Source organism: Chelonia mydas, chromosome 6, assembly GCF_015237465.2.
Source record: "Chelonia mydas isolate rCheMyd1 chromosome 6, rCheMyd1.pri.v2, whole genome shotgun sequence".
NCBI classification, from domain to species: domain Eukaryota; kingdom Metazoa; phylum Chordata; order Testudines; family Cheloniidae; genus Chelonia; species Chelonia mydas.
In genome coordinates this window covers 102,804,932-102,831,996 of record NC_051246.2, presented here as the reverse complement: position 1 = coordinate 102,831,996, position 27,065 = coordinate 102,804,932, and the positions used below count along the sequence as shown (strand labels likewise).

The 27,065-nt window shown below is 40.8% G+C and overlaps 1 protein-coding gene and 1 long non-coding RNA gene across 6 annotated transcripts in view; one reads left to right on the top strand and one right to left on the bottom strand.

Annotated features, from left to right (window-relative positions):
• PPP4R3A (protein phosphatase 4 regulatory subunit 3A) overlaps positions 1-27,065 on the top strand; it is a 73,202-nt gene that overhangs the window by 7,321 nt on the left and 38,816 nt on the right. For 3 of the 5 annotated variants that reach the window (XM_007055447.4, XM_037900842.2, XM_037900841.2), the window contains exons 2-4: positions 5,634-5,689; positions 19,261-19,359; positions 23,137-23,754. In XM_007055447.4, coding sequence (XP_007055509.2) covers positions 5,634-5,689; positions 19,261-19,359; positions 23,137-23,754 — 773 coding nt within the window. Of the gene's footprint in view, positions 1-5,633; positions 5,690-16,224; positions 16,384-19,260; positions 19,360-23,136; positions 23,755-27,065 lie in introns of those variants that run through there. The other 2 variants (XM_037900843.2, XM_037900844.2) reach the window with 2 other exon arrangements.
• Positions 953-25,526, bottom strand: LOC122466170. Its single transcript, XR_006291485.1, has 3 exons — positions 25,298-25,526; positions 3,767-3,771; positions 953-965 (listed from the first exon to the last, which is right to left on the bottom strand). It is a non-coding gene; the product is annotated as an uncharacterized LOC122466170 (long non-coding RNA).

Genomic DNA, 27,065 nt, shown 5'->3' with positions numbered 1-27,065 from the left:
TGGTTATGTAAAAAATGCAGTTTGACTCTGAAGTTTTAAGATGAGTTTTCAGGGCAGGCAGTTCGAAAAAATGTTTAGAAAAATGAGCAAACTTCATTTGGAGTCATTAGTGAACATGGAATCCTGCTGATGTTTTTAAAAATGTGCTTTACAGGCTATAACCGCTTTCAAAAAGTAGTGTGGATAAAGTCTTGGAGAGTATTCTAGGGGCTTGTCTACACGTACAACGCTGCAGTGCATCTGGTGAAGGCACACTATGCCGACAACAGAGAGCTCTCCTGTCAACATAATAAAACCACCTCTGCCCTAGACAGTAGTTGTTTCTCCCGCCGACATAGCTCTGTCCACACCAGTGCTCATGTCAGAGTAACTTATGTCACTCAGGGGAGGGGTTTATTCACACCCCTGAGCAGCATAAGTTATGCTGACAAAAGCTATAGGACACCCATAGCCTATGATAGCCCCAAGAAATGGAAGGTATATTTTACAAATTTATTAGACATGTCTAACAAGATTGATTAAACCCAAGAAAATATTTTTAATTATACTATTCAAAAGACCAGGACTGGAATCCAGTATTTTGAGTGGAGAATTCATGTAATTAAAAACAAGAAATTTTGTTAGTTGCAATCTATGACCTACTAAATGAAGGTTGACATTGTTAATGTTTCTGTTATCACTACCATACCTATTATTTACTATTTTTACTATCCACAAATGTGCTTCAGGTTCCTGCCTCCAAAGAACTTACTGTATGGGAGCTTTATCCTGCAAAAGCTTATGTGTATAAGTAGTGGGTTTTTTCACATGAGTAGTCTTATTGACTTAACTACTAGAGTATTTATTAACTTGAGTAACTATCCGGAATGTCAGGCCCATTATAATATCCTCACAAGTCCATCATATTTCCTAGGTGGAGTGGAGTTGAGGGAGGTCATGGGTTACAGAGAACTCATTTATTCATTCTTACAACAAAATATGGTTTAAATGTTTTGAGTCTCTCAAAAGTGTGAAAACGACGCATGCTTTTGCTAGGTGACTGCATAAATGAGTAGGAGTGAGTTGAATTGTAAGGTTGGAGCCTTGACAAATAGATTTTGGAAGGCTGTTGCAAGCATCAGGTACAGAATAGAAGAAAGCAAGATTTGTGATAACAGTAAAAAAGAGGTAATAAAGACTGACCTTTTTGATAGCCTGGAAGGAGTTGTCCGACATAGGCAAGGACTTTATTGTCTTAAGTATTTGTTTTGAATAACTTTTCCACATTCTGTATACTGTCTTGTCAGTCATAGAATTAATCACACGCACAAGGTCATCTCGCGTATTCCCTTTACTTTTTTCAGAAATCCAGTATCTGTAGAGTTTGTCCAATAGGGGTTCATGAAGACACATAGCTTAACAATTTCTAGTGGCTTTTAATTCCACCATACCTTTTGGAAGTTGTTTCCAAGTCTGACTGTGTCACTCTAAAGCCTAGTATGTCTGTTTAATCGGTGTGAAGTCATGGAAGCTGCTAAGGCTCATGAGAGCTCTTCTTGTTTAAACTATCATCAGGTTCAATCATCACTGGGATTTGTGTCCATTACTGTCAGATTTCTAAGTTCGCACCCATTTTGACTTTACAAATTACACTGGCACAAAGCATGGGCTTTCAGTTACAGTTAGGTGTGTATTTATGCCATGCCAAGAGCCCAAGACCGTTGTGATTACAGAGGTAACTCAGCCAGTTGCCACCCATACTCTACAGCTAATTTGCATGCAACAGTTCAATTGGTTATATGATGTAGACTGCGCAGATAGTGGGTTACTTGGCCCAGCTGCTATCCTTGCAGCATGGACTTTCACCTAATACAAATTAATGTACATTGAACACATTACCAGTGATTGCTTTATATGGTAGCCTTGCTTAAGGGAAAAAAACCAACTCCGACAATATTTCCCACTCCATATTGTAAGAGAGATTATTTTGTTTTGATAATGCTGAATTGTTGCCTTTTCACAAGGATGGCAGTTAAAGACGCACTGCACAACTGGGTTCCCAAAAGCAAAATGAGTTGTATAGAAATAATCTCCTATCACAAGTTGATATTTATCACGTCTATCCATCTAAATGGGACACACATTCTAGTGCTTAACATTTCTGGTTCAATAGGACTTTGTAACTAAGTTAATCATGAGGAAAACATACATTTGCATGTAATGTATTTACACAATTTTTTTAAAAAACTTAAAATTAAGGTCTGCCACACTGAAGTAAATTACATAGCATTACTGCAAAATTCTGTTCTGCTCCCTTGTGCTGTTCTTTCCTGTTATTGCTACTTACCAAGGTGAGTGTTTGAACAGAAGCTCACAAAAGTTATGCTCAAATAAATTGGTTAGTCTCTAAGGTGCCACAAGCACTCCTTTTCTTTTTGCAAATACAGACTAACATGGCTGCTACTCTGAAACCTTCTTTATAGTGAGATTCTTCATCCTCCTTGGTTCCTTTACAAATATAAAAATATTGAGGAGACCTCTATAGTAGTGATCCATATCAAAATCCTGAATTAATATCAAATAGCTGGATTAGAGTCCTTTTAGGTCTTGTCTGCTCATGAAGACAATCAGGAACAGCTGTTCCTGAATAATGTGTGGACATTTCCAGAATAAGAGTGCCCTGTTGAACATGGATTGAGTGTACACACATGGAGTTATTTCTGAATAGGCCCATGTGTAGATGGGCCCTTAGTCTTTCTACACACACTTTTATAATCAAAAAGGACTTATCAGTTCAGTGGGTATGTGTTTTTGATTTGTTGTTTTTTTTTTAAGTCAGTGTGTGACAGGAACTTCACAGATGGCTTAAGGCTGTTTACAACTTCCTTAGAAAAAGAAAGAATTGGGCTAGCAGATATATGATTAGCTGACAAAAGAATATTTATATACAGCAAAACTTCTGAGAGGAAAAAATAGTTCAGGTCCACAGTATGTACTGTGTGAACTTAAACTTGCAAATAGATTTAAATTTTAAAACACATGAAAATCTATTTCTCCTCTTCTTTACCTGTTGGCATCTGAGTTGAGGATTCTGTTATGCAACAGTTGATGATATATGAACAACCATCTCTCTTTGGAATCATCAACAGTTCAGGAGAGTTTTTAGGTGGTTGCAAGGCAAACAAAATCCTGAACTTGGGACTTAGGCTTTGTGTACACTACATAGTTTTGTTGGCAAAAGGCAGCTTTTTGTCGCAAAGTTAAAGTGATTAAAACATCAGTGTAGAGGCTGCTGTTCGTTATGTTGACATAACTTGCCCTCCCTAGTATCCCACAACGCCCAGCATGACTGCTCTGCTCAGTCCTTTGAACTCTGCTACTCTGCATCTAGCTACACAGGCATGCATCCCTCCCCTTTCAAAGCTCTGGGAAGCTGACATTCCTCAGCGTTTGTGAAGAGCGCATGGAGCTGCTGAGGATACTGCTTCTGGTAGCTTAGGAGGCTGTGGGAGAACTCTGAGGGAATTACAGAACCCTTAATGTGGAATTGGCTGGCAGGCAGGCAGAGCAGGCTGCTGCTGAGGGGTGGGGGAAGAGGGGAGAGACTGTTGTGCTGTGCAGAGCCGGGGGGGCTGATGAGCCAGGGGGCCTGCTTCAGGATTTGTTGGTTTCTGCAGCTGTCTGAACTTAGAGACTGCATTCCGACACTCGCTCTCCTCTTCCCTCCCTCCCCCAACACACACATTTCCCCATCTCTCACACTCTGTCTCTCTGCGCGTGCACACACATACACTCCGTCACACACTTTCCCCACCTTCTCCCCCCACTTCAGTTGAAAAGCAGCTGGTAATCTAGTAGGATGCCCATGGAACGATCAGATTGATGTGCATCATGTGATGCTGTACCTGTCCCATGAGGCATTGCAAACCTTTCCCAAAGCACCCTGTGGCCAGTTGCCCAGTGGGATAGCTACCCACAGTGTACTGCTCTATGTCGATGCAAGAGCTGCTAGTGTGGGTGTGCTCTGCTGACACAAGGAGCATAGTGTGGACATGTGAGGGTGGTTTAAAGGGCCGTAACTTTTGTCAACAAAACTATAGTGTAGACAAGGCCTTAGAGTTAATAAGTAGTACACTAATTGCAGGTAAGTTTAAAAAAAAAAAAAAAACACCCGTGTCTCCTTTAAAGTGAATGTATTTGTAATTTTTAAAAACTACATATTCTGTTACTGACGTGGTTTGTGTGTCTCTTGTTTGAATATCAATATTTTGTAACATTCTAAATTTATACAGTAAGAAGCACTTTTATCACAGGAGGAACTATCATTAACATTGGTATTCAGTTCTACTGCTTTTAGTAGCCATCTTGCTGAAAAAGTAATGTATGGTCTAATTCTGCAGTCCTTATTTAACCAAAATTCTTATTGAAGTCACTGGAAATCCTTCAGATAAGGACTGTATGTCTAAACCCAGGGTTTGTGACTGACAGTGTGAGAAACAAGTGTAAGATTCTTTCAGTAATTCTCTCCATACTGTTAACATAGGTTTTTAAAGTATGGATTTATAATTAATGAACTGTTCAGGTATTGAACATTAATTTCTGGTGATCAGTTCAGAAAGTTGGCTCCCACCATGAGATTCAGAAATGACCATTTTAATTACAATTGTCCTTTTCAAATTCTGTTTATTCATGGAGAATTGCTTCTCACCTTTTAGAAACTTCAGAGATTTGCACTAAGAAAAACGGGTTTAAGTATTTTAATTTCTCTTAAATTCCAGGACAGTAAGGTTCAGTGAAGGTTAAGCATGCATACCAGTAACTTATGGGTAAGAATGACGAAATAAAAAAATATTAGTGATGTTGTAATTATACTAAAAACCCAGGAAATTCAGAGTTAAGGTTAACCTAAAAGAAGTCCAAACAGGTAAAGGTATGGAAAAGCACACTTAAGGCACCCCATACAACTTTAACTCTGCCTGTTGTCACAGGGTTGTATGGGTGCCTTAACTGTGCATTTCCATATCTTTACCTGTTTAGATTTCTTTTAAGGTTACTGGTAATTCCTGGTTTTATAATGTGATTGTGTGGACTACCTCCCCCTGGTGATAGAAAACATTTTTGTGGCAACTACAGTAACTGCTTCCATGGAAAAAGTAGTATCAAGAAATTGACATGGATCATGAATTTTTTAATGAGATTTAGCAGATGGAAACAAGCAGAGCCAGCATCATGTGACCAGTGAGGTGTCTGCAGACCACCAGGAAGTGCTTTGTGGACCACATCTTAGGAACCATTTATTTTTCTAATTTGATCATCTCACCCATAAATGCTGTTTGGGGTAGGAAATAATGAAGTCAAAATAGATTATGGAGATTAAGGCCCCAATCCTGCAAATACTTATGTGTGTTCTTAACTTTATTTGTGAGGAGTCTTGTTGACGTCAGTGAAACTACTCATGTGAGTAAAATAAAGCATCTACGTACCTGTTTGCAGGATTGGGGATGAGGTTCTGAACATAGTCTTAGGTTGTGTGTATTTTTAATGTGTATTTAGTGTATCAGTGACCGAAAAGAGAATTTTTCAATCCCCATTATTGAATTCACAAATGCAATTGTAGAAGTAAAACAGAACTTTCTTCTTTTTAATTCCTTCAGGTTCTCTTCTTTTGGAGTCCAAAATTAATCCAAACACTGCATACCAGAAGCAACAGGTAAACTCTAATTATTTTATATTGCCTTTCTTTTTAAAGGGAGACTGTTACTTCTTTAATATGAATGTTCTCTGCGTTTACTACCCTTTATTACAAGTAATGCTATCTGTTACTGTAACTGAAAGATGAGAGAAAATACTTGTCAGTGTTTTTGTGTATGATCATACAACCAATCAGTTTCCTGTGTGAGTATCTTTGTGTACTTTACACAGCAACAAAACATAGGGAAAAACAGCATTTTGATTGTAAAATTACAAATTAGCAGGGGGTTCTTGAGACCTTATACTACCTGAAGCTATTTATAATCCCTTTTTGAAACAGACCTCGTTTCAAATAACTTGATTGTCCCTTAACTTAAAAAATGTATTTTATATATTATTCTTTTTACTCAGATATGTATTTGTAAATATCTATATGTTGATTGCTTAGAAAGATGGTGATCAAAGTTTTAAGGCATACAGATTAACTCTGCCCAAAATATGCTACCTCTTTCTAAACAAATAGATGAAATATTGATGCCTGCCTGCTTTTTTGCGATCCTAGGGTTGACTGTTCTTTGCCAGTAAGACTTTCACATCTTAAACTAGTTAGTTGTGTGCATTGCTAGCCTGGAGAGTCTTTTTGCTTAAAGAATTAAAATGGAATTTGATGGGTGTGTATATTGAAAAGCACAATATTCTTTCAATACTAGAAAGGGACAAATGCTGCTGTCCGCTGGTTATTGTTATATTGAACTTAGTTCATGCAAATTAAGCCTATTTTCTAATCGGTTTTCTACTGTGTTGTAGACAGAGGCTAGCTTCAGTAATGCAGCTCATGATATCTAGGAAAAATGTGTCTGTAAAATTGTCTTTGTTTGGCATTTTTGGCCTTTAGTTGTCCTAAAACCTTTTTTTTTTTCCTCTGCAAATAATAGTCTAGAGCATTTGTACCTCTGGAACTTACTGCTTGATTAGGAGTTTAATTTTGTACTTGTCGAAGGGAATCTACTTACTCTTCCTTCCTGTGAAATGAGACATGGGGTTCCAAACTTTTAAGAGGACAGGCTTATTTCTTAGTTTCATTTGACTGCAATTACAATAGTGTGATACCCTTTTTTGAACTGGATCAGTAGCCAAAAATATAATTTAAAATTACAGATTTTCTGTCCTCTTTTTCTCTTCATTCTCTCCTTCACCTCTACTCTTTTTGTCTCAACTCTTCTTAGGTTTTTCCCTGTCCAGTACACCTCTACACACCCCCTTCTAAAGTAACTATTTCCATCAGTACCCTTACTTCCTTCTGCAAAGTCTCACCTCACGTGCACTGTGGTGATTTACTCCAGCTTTGGAGGGTTAGATCCTATCAACAATAACTTTCTCTTTCATCCAGGGCTACCTTATACCAATGAAATTCGTCATGTTAGCCACTCTGTGATCTCCTTAGCATGTGTGTAACACTTCTCGTGTCCACACAGAAGTGCTCCTGCTGATGTGCATGATTGGGAACCATTGCTTGGATTAGATTTGCTGCCAGAAATGCTGCCTTGTTGTCTCAACTGCATTAGTGTCAGTGTGAACAGAGATCACTCGCATAACACTAGTGGTACAAATATTGCTATCCAAGAATAAATCTGTTCACACTTCAGTGACAGTTTTCACAGCTCAGAACTCTATTGTTACTTGTCAAGTTGGTTGTATGCAGACCCAGAAACAGCTTTTGCTGGTTTTGCTCCCCCAGCCTCCAGAGCATCAGTGAAGGACACAAAGATAACAGAACTATATTATACCAAACTTTATCAGATCTGTTTTTTTTTTTTTTTTTCCTGGAAAGCCAAAAGCAAAAGTTAGCTTTTTTAGATTACATTCACTTATACGTGTAGAGAAATTCCACAACATAATTATTTTAATTGGGGGCTGACTTAGCTTTTTAACCTGTTAGGGCTGTTTTCCACATCCTGGAGCTCTGAAAAACAAAACAGAACAGGGAAATTGGTTAGCAGATACACATCAAGCCTATCCCATGTGCCGCCTCTTGCCTTCAAGTCAGGGTGGATTTGATTTAAATCAAATTGACTAGTCAGGAAGACTCGATTTAATCACGGATTTCTACATAAAAGTGCATTCTTGTTGGTTGTTATAACCTTAATACATATTCTTCACAACTCAGAGATAGATGTAGGTTTCATTTTTAGAAGGTACACACTATACATTTTTAAAGTGATGTTCCTTTCATCATCTTCAACGCAGCTTCCTCCTGAGAAGGAACACTTCTCATGATGTTGTTTCATTTGGCCAACCAGACTTTGCATTTCTTTGTTGCACTGTTTGCGTTTTGCACACATGCCTGTCTTACCCACAGGTAGAAGAACTTCGTTAAAATATTCCGAAATTGGGTCTCTTTTACGGCCTGCTGCCATTATAGGTTTTTCCTTCTAGGGAGAGAATGCGATGGTAGATGTCAAATCAATGAAGACTACACTCAGAAAGACCTCAAGACTTCTGGAATATGCTGCTCAAACAGTTTCACTTTTGTTTCTACTGTCTGTCCCTCCTGTCTCACATTTATCTCCAGACTTCTTTTCCTTGTCCAGATTTATTCTGCCCCCAACAATCTTCTGTTCATTGAACTTCTTGAAACTTAGCACTTTTAGAGAGAGATAAGAGATTGACTCTGTGTACACAAATTTGCAGAGGGACAATAGGGTTGAGGTCTGTTATTTCTCACCTTTTTATATTTATTTATTTAAAAACATTTTTGCTGTTAACAAGCATGTTGTCTCTGGAGACACAAATCCACAGTTTGAGAACTGCAAAACTAAGCATTTCCGATGGTATCTTCTAGACCAGAGGTGGGCAAACTATGGCCCGCAGGCCACATCCGGCCCACAGGACCCTCCTGCCCAGCCCCTGAGCTCCTGGCTTGGGAGGCTAGTCCCCGGCCCCTCCCCTGCTGTTCCCCCTCCCCCGCAGCCTCAGCACGCCATGCCGCCGGTGCAATGCTCTGGACGGCCAGGTAGCGCAGCTGCAGAGCTGCGGCCTGACCTGGTGCTCTGGGCGGCGCAGCTGTAGCACCACCAGACACCGATGCTCCAGGCCACACGGTAAGGGGGCAGGGAGCAGGGGGAGTTGGATAGATGGCAGGGGAGTTCAGGGGGATTGGCAGGGGTGTGGATAGGGGTTGGGGCAGTCAGAAGGTGGGGAACAGGGGGGTTGGATGGGGCAGGAGTCCCAGGGGGGCACTCAGGAATGATAGTGGGGGGTTGGATGGGGCAGCAGGGGGCAGTCAGGGTTGGGGATCTGGGGCTGGTCAGGGGACAGGGAGTGCTGGATGGGGCAGGAGTCCCCTGGGGGCCGTCAGGGGACAGGGAACAGGGGGTTGGATGGGGCAGGAGTCCCCTGGGGGCCGTCAGGGGGCGAGAAGCAGGGGGGTCAGGTAGGAGGCGGGGGCTGTGCTGTGCCTGGCTGTTTGGGGAGACACAGCCTCCCCTAACTGGCCCTCCGTGCAATTTTGGAAACCTGATCTGGCCCTGAGGCCAAAAAGTTTGCCTGCCCCTGTTCTAGACTGAACACTGAGTCCCATTGCGTAGATAGAAAGATTAACCTAAATCTGTACAGAAGCCCCTGGAACCCCGTAAGATTGGGTCCCTAATTCTTGAACTGTTGGAACTCATTTACAAAACTTTTCTTAAACATTACATGAATATTGTCTTATACTATAGAATTAGAATGTATAATCCCTATTCCATGATGAGATATCTTTGAGCTATAATGTGTCTTAATTAAAACTATCTTTAGGTCCACTTTTTTTTTTTTTAAATCATTGATTTTTATCCACCCTGCTCCAAGTACAGCAGTGTATCTCTCCATGTTGCTCCCAGAGCTACTCTTCAATGCTGTCCACTCCCCCCCATTTGGCTGGAGGACCACTATATCCTTGGGGACTTTACTGAAGTAGGTGGGTGGTTAGGAGGTGAGAGTGGAAATTGGCTGAGCTATGTCTAGTGGCCTTGAGTGTGGATATCACCACCACCAAACCTGGGCCTGGATATTACCTGTTTCTGAATAATATAGGGAAAATGAAAAATTTTAAAAAACCAATAACAAAAACTGTAGCAATAATTGAATCAAGCACCTTAATTTGAGTGTTGTCAGATGCTGGGCCTCCAGTCCCAGAGTTGACCTGACATAGGGAACTCCTGACTCTTGGCTATTTCACCTGTACAACGTGTGATGGTATTTCTGTGCCTCTCACAATCTGTGGTGTTCTTGTGCAGGAAATAGATAATGGAACAAATCAGAAATGAGAGTGAACAGGTGCATGTGTATGCTATATACTGTAGAGATTATATGTCTGCTGGAAGAGCTGTGTGGGAGCAGTGGGATAGGTACTTGGAGAGCAGTAGAGCTGCTGTGACATAGCAGAATACTTCTGTGGGCGTTAAGCCAAACCCTAAAGGATCTGCACCCACAACAGCTTGACTTTTGTGAACATACTGCATTGTTGATGCTTACACCAGCGCAGCCCCACCACTGTTACTCACAGTTCAGTTCTGTAATGTATATTCCAGAGTCCACCTCTAAAGAGCAATGTGAGCTGTTTTTTTCCTAGCCCTTTTTCTGTCACCAAAAAATTAAGTGCTGCAAGTGCAGAGCCTCCTGGCCTAGAACAAGGCATCACTTGTTGCTGAACCACCTGCTCATCACCATTATAGTGCAGCTCCCTCATTTGGTTTGTATGCATTTTCACCCTTCCAGTCTCTCTCTTCATTTCTGCTTTTCTTTTCCTCCAATCATTCCGTACACAGCACTCCTGGAAAATGTCTGTGCTGCTGTTCCTGCACCCATTGCTTTTCCAGGGGTACTGGCAAGAATCTCTACTGTGTGATATTGGTCCACTCTTATTAGGCTTTGTTCTAGCTTATCCAGATTAGTCTCTTCCTCAAAAAATTGTGCTGAAATAGGAGAATTAAGTCAAAAATTCAGTTTAAATTTGTGGTGATTTTCACGTCTCTTTTCATGAGGAAGTAGTGCTGGTACAGTGCTGGTACAGTGGACGTGTAGTGTGGTATCTCATTGATGTGGAGTCCACAGATGTATAGAAAATGCTTGCTTGTAGATCCCTGGATATTCACATGGACTTCACATCCGTTGTATTACCTTCCAGCTGCATCTTTCCCTAGCAAAATAGCCCATTTGTAGTTCAGCTACCATTGGCCCCCCTTCTGTGCTTGAGTTCTGTGATCTCTCGTTCATAGGGTTAGGTCCTTGTACCTGTAAGCAGAGGGTTTTTAACAATCTGCTGGGGTAAGGGAGCCAGAAAGCCGGCTTCATTCAGCAGCAGGGGTTTCCCCTGAAGTGGAAGGAATCCCTGGCTGATTGTATCAAACCTCCTTGCAGTTCCAGGTACTGGGTTTGTTGCTGGACTGCTCTTGCAGCTCCAGCAATCTTTGGCTGGCCTCTTAGGAGTTTTGTTACCATCCAGCACAAATTAGAGTAGCCTCAGGGATGTTTCAGCATGTTCTCAGGGCTGAACTGGTTCCCAGTCAGTTCTACACTTGGCATACCAGACGAAACATACCATAAAAATCATGCTCTAAAAGTTTAGCAAGCCTCACTAAAGGGTTGTTCTGCTATACATTTATGTATAAAGTTCAAGAATTGTCAGTCACAGCCTAAATCTTTTAAGGCCTCCTACTTCAAGCTTATTGGCAGAAGTTCTTCCTGGGTATGTGAGAGTAACAAGCATTTGGAGCGTGTTCCTATTTACTTTTAGTTCAAGATGTTTCTGATCAAAGTTCACCATAGCAGGAAGAACATAATGCATTGCTTAATTATACTCTCATTAGCTGGAAACTTCCAAATACTCTGCATTTAAAAAAAAAAAAAGCCTAAGAAGGCATACTTGATGTAGTAATACTGTGTAATATGTTCAGTTTTGTACTCTATGGAAAGATTATTAAGATTTTGGATCTTTTAGACAACCTATTCAATAGCAAATTTCCTGGCATGCCTTCTTCCTTTAGGAGTGTTTTAAATATAGAAAATGAGGTTGGAGGCAGAAATAGCTAGGAAAAGAAACTGAATTCTTCGAATTCCCTGTACTCAGAAAAAGGAGAGAAATTCAAAACTGCTATCAGAAAGCAGAAAAATTGCCACCTCTTCTCCTAGCAGTTCCTCTGCTGTGGCAAGACATGTCCCAGAGTCATATGACTGATGACTTGCTTGACCAATAAAAAAAAGACTTCTCTTTTTTGGCTTATTTAATCCATTGAAGAAGACACGGTCCATTCACTAAAGAGTTTATATTCGAATGTAGACAAGCACTACAGTTCAGCTACGTAATACAGTACCTTTAATCTATAGAGAGTAATGTATATTTTTAATACTATACTGTTAACGAATGGAGTGCATTTTTAGATTATTTTAAACCAATTATCAAAGCAATTGTAAAAATAAATAACAAATTTAGGATTACAAACAGAAAAGGCAGATGGAAATGATTAGTCCACTAAATACAGAAAGTACTCTTGGGTTGGTGGGAATATCATAGAATCATAGAATATCATGGTTGGAAGGGACCTCGGGAGGTCATCTAGTCCAACCCGCTGCGGCCTCGGATGGGGGGCTGTCTCTGCACGCTGTCCCCACCCTGAGCGCTGACTCCACAGCTCCCATTGTGATGAAGTGAGCTGTAGCTCACGAAAGCTTATGCTCAAATAAATTTGTTAGTCTCTAAGGTGTCACAAGTACTCCTTTTCTTTAAACTGGAATATGTTATTCTATCCCACGTTCTTGAAATATACTGCAACTAAAAACAAAAGTTCAGCTATTGAACATAGGAGCTAATAGAGCAAATGCAACAAAAAAATCACTTGTAGATATGTACTTAATATTTTTTGCAGTTTTCAGGAGACCCAAAGTGAATTTACAGAGCCTTCAGGATGAGCAAATAATATGGGACCAAATTCAGAATAAAAGTATTCACATTGGTCATATTAGCAATATCGCCAGAAGATTACTTCAGTAGGTATAAGCTGAAACTGATTCATTCCTATCTGTGTGAGGGAACGTGGTGTTCTGGCTTGACATAACTGATGCTTCAGAGAATATTTTTTGAAACTTGGTTTACCAGTAGGTCAGGCTACAGCATGTCATCAGAACATCATGTCACGGTATCCATTAGATGGTAGATTATATGACTCAGTAACATTAAGCTGTCTTTTCTGTTACATCTTCAGAATTGATTATAGATGCCTGCAAAGATAGCTGATGATCCTTTAAACATGTCAGTACTAGTGCAGGAAAAGACTACAGAACACGGTCAGTTTTCTAGAATTAAGATCAGCATCTCTTGCTACAAGATTCATCTTACTACAGAATTGTTTCCAAGGCATCCTGATCATGGCACATGTTAATTTTTTGGCCCAAATAAACTTATTGCTCAACTTCTTCTTCCAATTCATCCACCTCATTACCATTTCAAGACAGGCTGTGAAGAGTTTTGGTGAAACTGTGTCTCCTTGCTTCACACCTTTTTTGACTGGGTTGCGAAGGGGAGTGTCGAACAGAGTTATACCTGTAGTGCAGTCAGTTTGCTTCCTCTAATAGTCTGTAGTTTGTGTCGATGCCCTACTCTGCAAGAGCTTTCAGCATTCCATCGATCTCTACGCTGTCAAATGCTTTTTTATAGTTGACTAAGGCAATGCATAAAGGGAATTTGTATTCTCTTGAGCACTCCAATAGCTGTTTTGTAGTGAAGATATGGTCCATTATGCTGAAATTCCTTCAAAAACCTGCCTACTCTCTCAGCTGCTGCTTGTCCAGACTCTGCGGTTTGTTGTTATTTTGGTGAACAGCTTGTAGACATGTGAGAGCAGGCATATTGGATGACAGTTCTTTAGAACTTCACGATCACCCTTCTCGTACAGCAAAATGATGCAGGAGCTTGCACCCAAGGACTAAGAAGAGAAACTTTAGACTTAAGTTTCTCCTTATGGAGTCAGCTCTCCATCTCTAGCTGGCTCATACTGCATTGGAAACCAAGCCCAGCACTTTGGTGCGGAGCGCACTGGCCTGCGTCAGTAAGGGAGGCCACGGTGCCGGTGAATGACTTGGGGCCCAGAGACCTATGGCACCACCGCTCTCTGGTACTGAAGATAAGTTCAGTGACTTCTCAGCACCGATTTCACTCGCCAGTGCTACATAAACAGAGAAGAGATGAAAGGGGGTGCTCACCAACAGTCTGAGCAGTGGAGCGTGATGGGGCCCATGGAATGCATCCCACTTCTGGACACTCGGCTCCTGCTCAGGGACAGCCATTGACTCTGGCCGCCAGGCAGAACCGTTGAATCCAGTTCAGTTGGACTCCCTGAGATGGGAGAGCTACATTGGGGTGTTGAACATGCCGTCCATTCCTGACACATTTGAAGCCTCCAGGAACCGCATAGAGATGGCAACCCAGCACTCCCCGGCGCCGGCAGAGCTGACAGCGCAGGCAACACAGAGAGTGCTGGCATTGGCAGCTCCAGCACTGCGCAGGAGGGCTGGATTGTCTAAGGGAAAACTGGACATGCTGCGCCACCGGTTGTCCTCGCCTCAGCACCAGCACTGTCCTGCCCGGCACTGCCGTGGAACCAGAGATCAGACTCTTGAGTCGGAGCTGGAATCATATGTTTCCAGATGCATCTGGCACTGATTTCATCACTCCAGGCATAACAAGACACAACAACTTCTGATGATGCCCGGGCCGCTACAGTGACAGGCACCCACTCAGTGGCTGTTCTGGACCCCATGGGCGTATCATCAAGCCCACGGGCCAAGCTTCAGGTCATTTTCGGTCACCTCGGACAGATGGGGACCTCTGTCTGCTTCCATGGTGAGGGAACCACCAAGGGGTTTGGAGCCCAGCGCCCAGGCTGGCACTGAACCGGCACAGAGTTTGTGTCCAGCACCGCATCTGCCCCTGCGCGGGAAGCACCTGCACGGGAGGACCTCTGTAAGTTGGAAGGTCAGGAGGACCTTTGCTCCTTCCTGAACCACAGCCCAGACTCACTCGCGGATGCCTTCTTCCTGTGCTGGAAAGGGCGCCTGATGTACGTATTCCTGCCTTTCCTGTTCATCCACAAGGTCCAGCGAGAGAAAGTGTCATTGATTTTAATAGCACCAGCATGGCCATGTCAGCACTGGTTTACCACTCTGCTGGACCTGTCAGTGAATACGCTCATGACTTTGCCCTTGGTTCTGGACTTGATCACACTGCCACCTCCAGCACCTCAACCTAGATTCTCTCCATCTCGCAGCATGGAAACTCCATGGCTGAATGTGCTTGAACTTACCTGCTCAGACCCTGTTTGGGAGGTTCTCCTTGGCAGCAGGAAGTCTTCCACTCACACCACTCATCTGACAGAGTGGAAGAGATTTTCTATTTGGTCTCTCCAGAAAGGTATTCCTCTATTACAGTCCCGATTCCCTTTTTCCTGGACTACTTGCTTCACCTGAAGCAACAGGGGCTGACAGTTTAGTCAGTAATGGTGCACCTGGCGGCAATTTCAGCTTTCCATCCTGGCTCAACGGGATGCTCGGTGTTTACTAACCCTATGGTTGGCCGTTTCCTCAACGGGCTGGACAGATGGTACCCCAAGTAAAACAACTGATCCCTCCATGGGATCTTAACCAGGTGCTCTCAAGGCTTATGGTCCCTCTCTCTGAGCCTCTAGCAACATGCTCTCTGCTCTACCCGTCTTGGAAAGTGGCGTTCCTAGTGGCTGTAACATCAGCCAGGAGGCTTTCTGAGCTCAAGGCTTTGACGTCCAAGCCCCCTTATACCGTTTTATATAAGGACATGGTCCAATTGCAGCTGCACCCAGCTTTCCTCCCGAAGGCAGTTTTACAATTTCACGCGAATCAGGACATCTTTCTGCCAGTGTTGTGTCCTAAGCCGCATGCCAATGACAAGGAACGCATGCTACATTCTCTTGATGTCAGACGGGCATTAGCCTTTTACATCGAGCGAACAAAGCCATTTAGGAAGTTGACGCAGCTCTTCATGTCTATTGCCAAAAGAATGAAGGGTTTCCCTGTTTCATTTCAGAGAATCTCTTCTTGGATCACAGCCTGCATCAGAATGTGCTACAACCTGGCAAAGATTCCGTCCCCTGCATTGACAGCGCACTCCACAGGAGCGCAGGCTTCATCTATAGCATTCCTGGCACAGGTCCCCATTCAGAACATCTGCAGGGCGGCGACATGGTTGTCTATTCACACCTTTACATTGCACTATGCCATCACTCAGCAGGCGAGAGACTATGCTGCATTTGGTAGAGCCGTGCTACAGCTGGCAGCTCGGTGAACTCTGACCCCTCCTCTGGGGGACTGCTTGGGAGTCACCTACTTGGAATTGACATGAGCAATCACTTGAAGAAAAAAGAGTGTAACCACCTTTCATACCTGTTGTTCTTCGAAATGTGTTGCTCATGTCCATTCCAAGACCCACCCGCCTCCCCTCTGTCGGAGTATCTGGTAAGAAGGAACTGAAGAGGTGGGGGGTCGGCAGGGACCTATACTCACTGCCATAAGTGCACCACTCCAGGGGGCTCCACAGCTGACCCGAGAGGCACCGCTAGGGGAAAAACCTTCAGATTGTGCATGCGGCTCGCACACAGCTACTTACAATGGACATAAGCAACACATCTTGAAGAACAACAGTTATGAAAGGTAGGTAAGCATTTTTTTGTAAATTCATTTGCCATTTAGAAACCACAAATAGTCTAATTCCAAAGCAGTTAGGAGCATAACAGCATAGTGGCTTATTCGAGACTTATTATGAGAAGACTATATATTCATTTGTAATATATATGTGACAAGAGTTGAAGGCAGTAAGATACGTAGCTCTAACAAAGTTTGGAAACACTAGTATGATAAATGGAATGTTGCTTTTATGAACTTAAACAAAGCAACCTTGAAAGCTGTTAAAGGATGTTTCCTTATCCAAAGTATTCTTGCTAGTAATTTCTTTAGTTAATGTTTTCAAAAAGTAGACTCCATATTAGGAAAAGAAAGGATATTGCTTGACCTTATTTGAAAAGCAGTAGCTGATGTTGTTCAACAGAAGTAATTGTGTTTAAACCAGTGGTTCTCAACCTGTGGTCAGTGGACCCCTGAGGGGTCTGCAGATTGTCTGAGATTTCCAAAGGGGTCTGTACCTCGTTTTGAAATTTTTTAGAGGTCTGCAAATGAAAAAAGCTTGAGAACCACTATGTTAAACTATTATATGAATAATTATGTTTGACCTTCTTGTTATGAGTAACTTCCCTATTAGTCTTGATGGTCATGTCTTTGACAGAGGGGGAAAAATGCATCTTACCTATTGACTTCTTTCTGCTTTGAAATGGTTTTTCCAGCAATCCAACCGCACCCAATTAAATGAGAATTTTATCTACTGTACTAGTCTATATCAAGTTAGCATTACTATTTAAAGTGAAATTAATCTTTTAAATAAACACAGGGCCTGGCACAATGGGGATCTGATTCCGATTGGGGTCTGTGGGTGCTATTGCTATGTATTATTGACAAAAGTTTCAGTATAGGTAGTGCTAGAATTTGATACAGATTCATAGACTAACTGCAGTTTTCAGTTAGGTGGTGGTAAAATAAGAAACTGTGATGAAGAAACATCAATTTGATATCTGGTTCTTATGTCATTATTTCAGTGATCTTCAGTTTTCTTTCCTACTGTCTTCCCCCCCCCCCCTCCTAAAAATTATAGGCAGTGTATTTTCCTTCCTCATTAGGTGACAGCAGCACCATGTGCTGCTAATTTACCACCAACGCATTTCCACTGTAATCTGTCTCGCATGAGGATACATCATTCATTGCAACTTTTTTCCTTTTGTATTTTGGAGGTGGCTTGCTAAATCTCTTCCTTCTGTCCACCACCTCTTCCCCAACCCTTTGGAAAAAGAAAAGGTAAACTGCCGTTTGCAAGATAAACCCAATGGTATATTTGAAGCTGAATAGCTGCTCTGGTAATGGCAAAAGGATATTATTTTCTTGATTGACTCGCTCACAGTGGAGCAGGATAGTAGTGCTGTGCTATTTGACTAGTTTTTGTTTTTTTTTTAAGCGTTGGGGATTGGGTAATGGGTAGAGGCAAAAATGAAGATATTTTTCTGGCAAGTTCACTTTAAAATAAAAATGCTCACTTTCCCTTTTATGGTTATTATCCATTTAATGCTTGTTGAAGTAAACAAAAACCCAACTGACATATGAAATGTTTAATAATGTAAGTCTCTTGTAACCTCTCACTATGACAAATTTAAAATGAACTCCTTTAAAAATGAGAGTAGTAAACTAAACAAGGTTATGCGTAATGTAGCATAGGTATTCTGTTTTATAGCATGCTTCAGATTTAAATGTTGAATTTGATCAGAAAAGAGTTTCTGATGTTTTAATTTTTTATATATCCAATGAGTGAGTGTATATTTTTGCATTTGACTACAAAAGGTGGTCTTTTATCAGGCCAGCTGTATAACTCTAATTCATATTTCTTTTAAACGGTACAAGAAGAGAAAAAGAAGTTCCTAAATAACACTCTAGTTACTTTCTCCAGACCTGAGGAAGAGCTCTGTGAAGCTCAAAAGCTTGTCCCTTCCATGATCAAAATTTGGTTCGATAAAAGATATTTCCTCACCTTCCTTGTCACTCTCATATCCTGGGACCAACACAGCTGCAACACTGCAAACTAAACTTGAATGCACTACTTAAATAAAGTAGATTATACCGAGATGCATGTAAAGGGAATTAACAGTCTGTTAATTTTAGCAATATGTTGCCTCATAGCCCTGCTCAGAGAGAGAATTGATACCTTTGTTTGAAAAGGTACACCAGATTATCAGCTTCTATGCCTGTTTAATACCCCTGCATGTACTATGCTGATTTCCGTAAACGACAGGGCAACACTTGGACATGGTCACAGGCTTAGTAAGAGACAAGCACAACTTGGTGCCATTTTAACCAAGTTTTGTGGTCTTGCAAACTGGTAAATGTTATATCCTTTCAGATTTAAAATAAAGGAGTGGAGGGCATACAGTTGAGTATAGTGGTAGAAAAGACATTCATACACCCAATAAATTAGCTCCATGCTTATCGTGTGCTGATCCTGCACACGACTTATGCATGTGTGTAATTTTATGCACCGTCATTAGTCCCATGGAAGTCTAGTTAATATAACTGATGTAGTGTACTTGTTAGCATGTTTTATTAGGGACGGAAGGAGAATAATTACATCCTGAAGCTAAAGAATGGTATTTACATTATTCAAATATAATTTTTAGTTGCGTAAAGTAAGATTGAAACAGTTTTCAGTTTTATTCTTTGACTTAGTTTATTTTGGTTTGTATAAAATGTGACTATTTCAAGATCCTAGAAGCTTCAAACATAACTTTAAAATATGATGATTGAATATGTATTGTTATACTGTCCTTCTGGTTTTTGGTTTCACATTTGCCTTGTTAAAATAACTGATAGATCACTCTTTTTTAAAACATTTTTTAAAACCTGTTATAGCTAAAATATAACTCCATCTCTTTCAAGGACACTTTGATTGTGTGGTCTGAAGCTGAAAATTATGACTTGGCACTTAGCTTTCAAGAAAAAGCTGGATGTGATGAAATATGGGAAAAAATATGTCAGGTATGTTTGAAAAATGGAAGATTATCTGGATGTTGCAATGTTATGCCTTTGATTTTTATGGACTGTTTTAACAATGAGATTAAGCATAGTACTTGTAAGTAAAAATACAGAGGGAAAAAAATTACATATTTGGTAGTTGAGAAACTGCTGCTTTCCCCATAAAGTCTGGTGCTAAGCTTAACAGTTACAGTTATGAGGAGAGCTTTCAAATATATTAAAAGTATCTTTGAGATCACCCACACTTTCCCTAAGGAAAGTTTGCACAAAGTACAGGTTCATGAAAAAGTTTAGACAAACATAGGTCTGTGTCGAGTTTTACTTAGCCCTGCCTTGAGTACAGGGGACTGGACTGGATGGATGACTCTCAAGGTCCCTTCCAGTCGTACACTTCTATGATTCTATGAGGTTTCATAACAATGATTTCATTAGTTACTAATTACTTCATTTTTTTTTTTTTTAAGGTGGGAGATAGTTTCAAACTGCAGTTCAACATTAGAAGTAACTATAGAATAGAGATTGTATTTGATTTAATCTACCTGTTATCTTTTCCATTTTTGTAGGTTTCTTAATGCTAGTCTGTTTTCTCTCCTAGTTCCTGTGCTTCTCCTCATTTCCTGTTTTTCATATAATTTTTTCTTATCTGTGCATTTCTCTTTCTTCTCTCTCATACCCTCCTGTTTCAGTTGCCTTTCTGCTGTAACAGAGAGAGGGGAACTCGGTTAATTTACTTGGGTGGATTATTCTTCTGCATGTGTGTGATGGAGTCCCTGTGGTGACTGGCAGGGGTTGAAAGATTTATTTGACATCTTTTAGGTTGGGAGTCAGATCTGTACCTTTATATTCTCCCCCAAAAGTTCTGACCTTTTCAATTTAAAGCAGTTAAACTGTTCATCGTACACTGCATTTTAATTGTGACATGTCAATCAACTTTCTATTTAATACAATTTTTAATATATTTTACTAGGGCTGGTTGAATAACAGAAAATATATTGACTGTATGTATCTGCTGTATTCCACAGTGTTAATAGCATTTGTCCAGCTATGTAGATGTTTGAATACCACCCAAAGGATTAATCAAATAAATTCATTGAATATTATTACTAATGTCTCGTTTGCTTGATGTTACTTTCTCTCCCTCCTAGCTTCACTTCATTCTTTTTCTTTTCTGTAATAAACCATGGGGTGTCTCTTCTTCCATCTCTGCTTCCCTTTTCTTTCTCTCTGCCCCCTTATCTCTCCCACCACCCCTTTATCTGTCTCTTTTCTTTCTCTCCGCTCTTTGTTCTACTTCTGTCCTGTATATTTTGTCCTTCCACTTCTTCTCTCCAGAGATCAATGTCTTCATACATCTCATTTTTTCTATTTTAGCCCATTGAGCTTTCCCACCCATGAACCCACGATCAGAAATATTGCCAGAGGATTAAAACTGTTAGCTATAGACAGATTCAAAAGATAGGGTGGCACCCACTGTTCCTAGGGAATACTCAGGTGAAAAGTCAATCATTCCCAGCTTTGGAAAAATTGAATGTGCTAGTGTTCTTGCCAGGTTGTTGTCCTTGGACTGTGTTTTGAGGCCCCACCTTTTATATCCACCTGTGGCTGGAAGGCATCCAAATTTGAAGCCTTTGAGTCTCTCTCTCCTTCCCCTCGGCCTTCTTTGGTTGTTATGAGGATGGAGAGTTGTTCTCATTATTCTTCCATAGCCTTCTTTCTGGCTGCTGCAAGGATGAGGTGTTTGTTATATATCTCCACTAGCCTCCTGGCTGCGTCAATGAGGTGAGAGTGTCAACCTCTTCTGTTCCCTCAGTTTTTTTGGCTACTGCAGATATATTGAACAAAGGGCACAGTATTGGAAACAACCTTCATTTTTGAGTTCTCTTTCTCAGTGAATAGCACCAGTGCCTGTCTCTGCTGATGTTCAGTTTTCCCAAACTGCAGCAGAATAAAACTGACTTGATTCTTGTCATTTTCACTACTACCCACAGATGTAAGAAATACCAATAAACACTGACAAGACTCTGGTCAGTTCATTCTGGTGTAGCTCATGGAAAGTTCTGATCAGCAGCAGAGGTAGTTGAACAAGTTGTATATAAACTTAAGAAGATTGCGCTGCATCAGTTTAATATCTATTTGCGTTAGAACCTTATATTCAAAATCATAAGTGTTAGAAAAAATATTTTTAATTGAAAGTTTAGATTCTGCAGATGTGTTGTTCACCTGGGAACACTTCTTATTCACCTTGGGCAAGGGGACCTTTCAAGCTCTCGTGATGGGCACCTGAGAAGTGCTGATAATAATAATGTCTTCCTTTTTGCCTGAAGTATTCAGAAAATTCTGCTATTTCTCTATTCCCTGTATTTCCAGTTTCCTGACATTTAAGTATTCAGCTTTATACAGACTAATACAATTAAATATCTGGTCCAGAAAATTACTCCGTTTCAAAATCGTATATTAATGAAGGTGTTCAATGTCCCATACTGTGCCTTTTATGCCAGGATTCAAAAGCACATCAGAACCTGAACTGCATTGTATTTAAATGGCAAACTCTTATTCATGCATTTATTTTTGGCTCCAGGAAGTACAGTAACTCCTCGCTTAACGTTGTAGTTATGTTCCTGAGAAATGCTACTTTAAGCAAAATGATGTTAAGCGAATCCAGTTTCCCCATAAGAATTAATGTAAATGGGAGGGTTAGGTTCCAGGGATATTTTTTTCACCACACACACACACACACACACACACACACACACACACACACACAGTGTAAGTTTTAAACAAATTAATACTGTACACAGCAATGATGATTGTGAAGCTTGGTTGAGGTGGTGAAGTTAGAGGGTGGGATATTTCCCAGGGAATGACATAGTGCTAAATGATCTAGCATTCGGCTGAGCCCTCAAGGGTTAATGTAGCCTCACACTGTACAAGGCAGCAGGAATGGAGGGAGGGGAGACAGCATGGCAGACAGAGAGACACACCCTGTGTGTGGGAGAGAGAGAGATGTGCATTGCCCCTTTAAGTACGCTGGCACCACATTCTAAGTACATTGCCTTTAAAAAGATCAGGAAGTTGAGACAGCAGCTGCGGCCAGCTCTCTCAGTCCTGAGTCCTGTTGTGTCTCCCCCCTGCTCTATATGGAGAAGGGGTAAGTGGGGGGCAGGAGTAGGAGGAAGGGGACACCCTGACCTTAGTCCACCTCTTTCTCCCCCATCCCATGCAAGCAGGAGGCTCCCAGGAGCAGTTCCAAGGCAGAGAGCAGGAGCAGCACATGGCAGTCGGGGAAGGGATAGCTGAACTACTGGCAATTGGTAGCCTGCTGGGCAGTTGCTGCACAGGGAACATAGGGGAGCAGGGAGCTGATGCGGGGGGCTGCCGGTCCATCCTGGTTCCAAGCCCCTACCAGCTAGCTCCAATGGGCTGCTCTTCCTGCAAGCAGTGGACAAAGCAAGTGGCTGCCAAGCAACGTTATAAGGGATCATTGCACAACTTTAAACGAGCATGTTCTCTAATTGATCAGCAACGTAACAATGAAACAACTTTATCCGGGACGCTTTAAGTGAGGAGTTACTGTAGAATAATTGACATTCCAGATCATGCTTTTAATAAAAATATGATTAGAAGTCTTTGTACCATCAAGGAGTGTAGTGTGGCTTTTTGCTGTTTTCCTTCACCCTCTGTCCCTTACTGGAAATGCACATCTTTAGAAATTTTTTTTTTTTTAAATTGCCAGTAGAAATTTTACAAAATTTACTTACAAAAAATGTCTCATTGCAATAGGTTCAAGGAAAAGATCCTTCAGTGGATATTACTCAGGACCTTGTAGATGAATCTGAGGAGGAGCGTTTTGATGATATGTCATCACCAGGTCTAGAATTGCCATCTTGTGAATTGAATCGGCTAGAGGAAATTGCGGAACTTGTGGCATCTTCACTGCCTTCCCCACTGCGTCGTGAAAAACTCGCACTAGCATTGGAAAATGAGGGCTATATTAAAAAGCTCTTAGAAATTTTTCATGTGTGTGAGGACTTGGAGAACCTTGAAGGACTACACCACTTGTATGAAATTATCAAGGGAATCTTCCTTTTGAACAGAACTGCACTTTTTGAAGTAATGTTTTCTGAGGAATGTATAATGGACGTAATTGGATGCCTAGAATATGATCCTTCTTTATCGCCGTCACGGAAACACAGGGAATTTCTGACAAAAACAGCAAAATTTAAAGAGGTGATTCCTATATCTGATCCAGAGCTGAAGCAAAAAATTCATCAAACATACAGAGTACAGTATATCCAAGATATGGTTCTACCCACTCCCTCAGTGTTTGAAGAAAATATGCTGTCAACACTTCACTCCTTCATTTTTTTTAATAAAGTGGAAATAGTTGGTATGTTACAGGTAAGTCTGAAGCTCTTACTTTTTAACGTGGAAAGTTGACTTGAAACTGGCTTTCAGCATTTTTTTTTTTTAATATATATATTTTATTATGTGCAAGAGATTAAGAGAGTTTGGAAGGCTGAGCTATAAAGTTGATATTCTGCAATTAAAATGTGAACTTTAGACTTATTACTGTAGAACTTATAGTGTAAATGTAACAAACTACCTTAGTACCTAATTGAGCAAAGTTGAATTGAAGTTAGCAAGGTGTACTGAGTATTCTTACCCAGTTGTTACGCCTTTACTTGTTAAGACTCCAGCCTCTGTAACTAAGAATGAATGTGCCCTAAATCTTTTCACCTAAAATTTCACATGTATGATTTTATGCCAGAGTAGAATTTTTCTGAAGGTTGAGGCCGCGCAGACAAGTTGTTTGGAAGATACAAATTTGAAAAAATAGTGGTGACTTAGTTTCTTAAACATGTTCCTAATTATTTTGGCTCATAATTGCAAAATGGTTTTGCCAAGAAACTCCCAATCTGTTCTAATCTGTCTTGTTTTGAATTTGTGCATTTGTTGAAAGGTTTTCATGGAGAAATTTAGATATTAAAAACAATTTATGCATGGTGTTCTTACCCACACACATTGCTTAGGTATTCATACCCAACCCTATGAACTGGGCAGAAATAAGTATCAACTTTGTGTAGCACAGTGAGCGCTATAAGGCTTTCATCAGAGCCAGGCAGAGTTGGTAAGGCACACAGATGTGTATTTTATTAATCTGCAGTCAATGGATCCAAGCTTCTTAAACCAAACAAAAGCAAGAATGATGGAGATAATGGTCATGTTTTCTTGGTAACTGTGTAGTCTGTAGAAGTGACCACAGTGCTAAATGTTTCTGCAGACTTGCTGTGACTGTGGTCCTAGTGGGGCCTGGCTATGGTAACTCAATTAGGGTGCACTGCAAAAAATGGGGCAGCCAAACCCCAAAAAGCTGGTGGATATTCCAATACTTAGATTTACCAAGCTAGCATAAAACAGCTTCTTTATTACCTTACTGCTTACTCAGAAGTCCAGACACAGTTCCCTTAAAGTAATCCAGCCTCAGGCCTCCATGCAGGAACCCACATCAAATATGATGAAAATTTCTGTAAATCTTATTTCATCACATAAAAGAGAAGGTTTTACCAATCCCAAAGGATTGGACACATTACCTCTCAGGTTAATGAATGTTTCAGATCTTACCCAAATACACGCTACAGCCAATTCTTATTAAGTAAACTAAAATTATTAAAAAACAAGAGGTTAAAAGATGGTTAAAAGATCAGTGTACATACAGAAATGAGTTCAATTCATTTAGGTGCAGATTCATAGCTGAGATGGTGAGCTTTGTAGTTGCAAAGAGTTCTTTCAGAAATAGTTCGTAGTTTATAGTCCAATGTCCAAATATCGTATTCAGGGCATACCAGCATAACTGGGACCTCAGTCTTGTGACTCAGACTTCCCCTGATGTAGCCTAAGCAGATCTGAGATGACAGAATCAGGATCCAAGGATCTTTTATACAATTTCATGTCATTTGACAAGTTGGAGTTCCTCAGGGAACAAAAGGTAATTAGGATGACTTTGAAGGAGGTCCATAACCAGTACTTAGCTATAAGAATTAGCATAAGGCCATTTGCTTGTTCCTCCACCATTCACAGTACATTTTCAAAGAGAGATGAATACCAAGATATCCCATGTTTACAATTCATTTAAATGTTAGGATCTTCTTTTGACCTCTGAATTATCAGAATGCAGCATAGACAGGGACTGTTGATTACATTGTTGACCCTACTCCTATATTTGTAATTACAGAAAAACAAACATCTCCCCACATGTCTTTTGAGGGTTATTTATTTTGCAGGATATTTAACCCTTTTTAGCCATGTGTCACACTTGCCATAACGTTTTAAGCTTAGTTTATTTAGATGAACCTCAAAACACCCTGTTGAATATCGTTACCCCATAACAGATGGGGAAACTGTGGCTGAAAGATTAAAATTACTTGCCCATAGTTACATGGGCAAGTCAAACCCAGGTCTCCTGATTTCTAGTCTAACTTGCTAGACTACGATGCTCCTCAGCTGAATCACTTGATCTCTGAATGTGTTTTCCTGTGTGTAGAAGGGGGAAAATGCACATATTGCCTAAATTTTCAAAAATTGACTAATAATCTTGGGGTGGCCAGCTTGAAACACTTTAAGGGCCTGATCTTCAGAAAGTGCTCAGCGCCCACCCTCTGAAAACTGCCCATTTAGGTGCCTTATGTTAGGCATCCAGGCTCATTAGTCATTTTTGAAAATCTTGACCTCTTTGTCCACCTCAAAGGTGCTTACCCTCCTCCACCCATTGCCATCTTACTTATTACAAAATTGGAACGCTGTTTGCTGATGGCAATTCTTCAACAAAAAAAACTTCAAAAACAGACTCCAACAAGAGACTGCTGAATTGGAATTAATTTGCAAACTGGACACCATTAACTTAGGCTTGAATAAAGACTGGGAGTGGATGTGTCATTACACAAAGTAAAACTATTTCCCCATGTTTATCCCCCCCACCCCCACTTTTCCTCACACGTTCTTGTCAACTGCTGGAAATGGCCCACCTTGATTATCACTACAAAAGTTTTTTTTTTTCTGTCTCCTGCTGGTAATAGCTCACCCTGCCTGATCACTCTCATTACAGTGTGTATGGTAATACCCATTGTTTCATGTTCTCTGCGTATATAAAATCTCCCCACTGTATTTTCCACTGCAAGCATCCGATGAAGTGAGCTGTAGCTCACGAAAGCTTATGCTCAAATAAATTTGTAGTCTGTAGGGTGCCACAAGTACTCCTTTTCTTTTTGCGGATACAAACTAACACGGCTGCTACTCTGAAACCTATTTGATGATGATGTCATTTGCTGACCCAACAAACATCAACTACTGACTCCAAGTTACATGAATTGGATAAGCTTTGGGGAGGAAATTTGGGCAAGAGGAGTTAGTACTGCAACAGCCTCAAGCAGCAAGACTTGCATCACATGTGCAGCTATCAGAAATAGGAGTATCTGTTGTTCAGGATGAAGGAGTTGATAGAATAATAGCAGACCAGTTTCTTCTCTACTGTTGGTTTTTGTGCCTTAGCCAGTGGTGATAGTGTATTGCATGTGGAGTATGGTTGAAGAACTTGTATGCAGGGGGTACTTCGAGGCTGGAGTCTTGGTTCTCACGTTGACTTGCTATATGACCTTGGATAAGTCACTTAAACCCCTCCCTACTTCTGTTTCTACTGTCTATAAATGAGAATA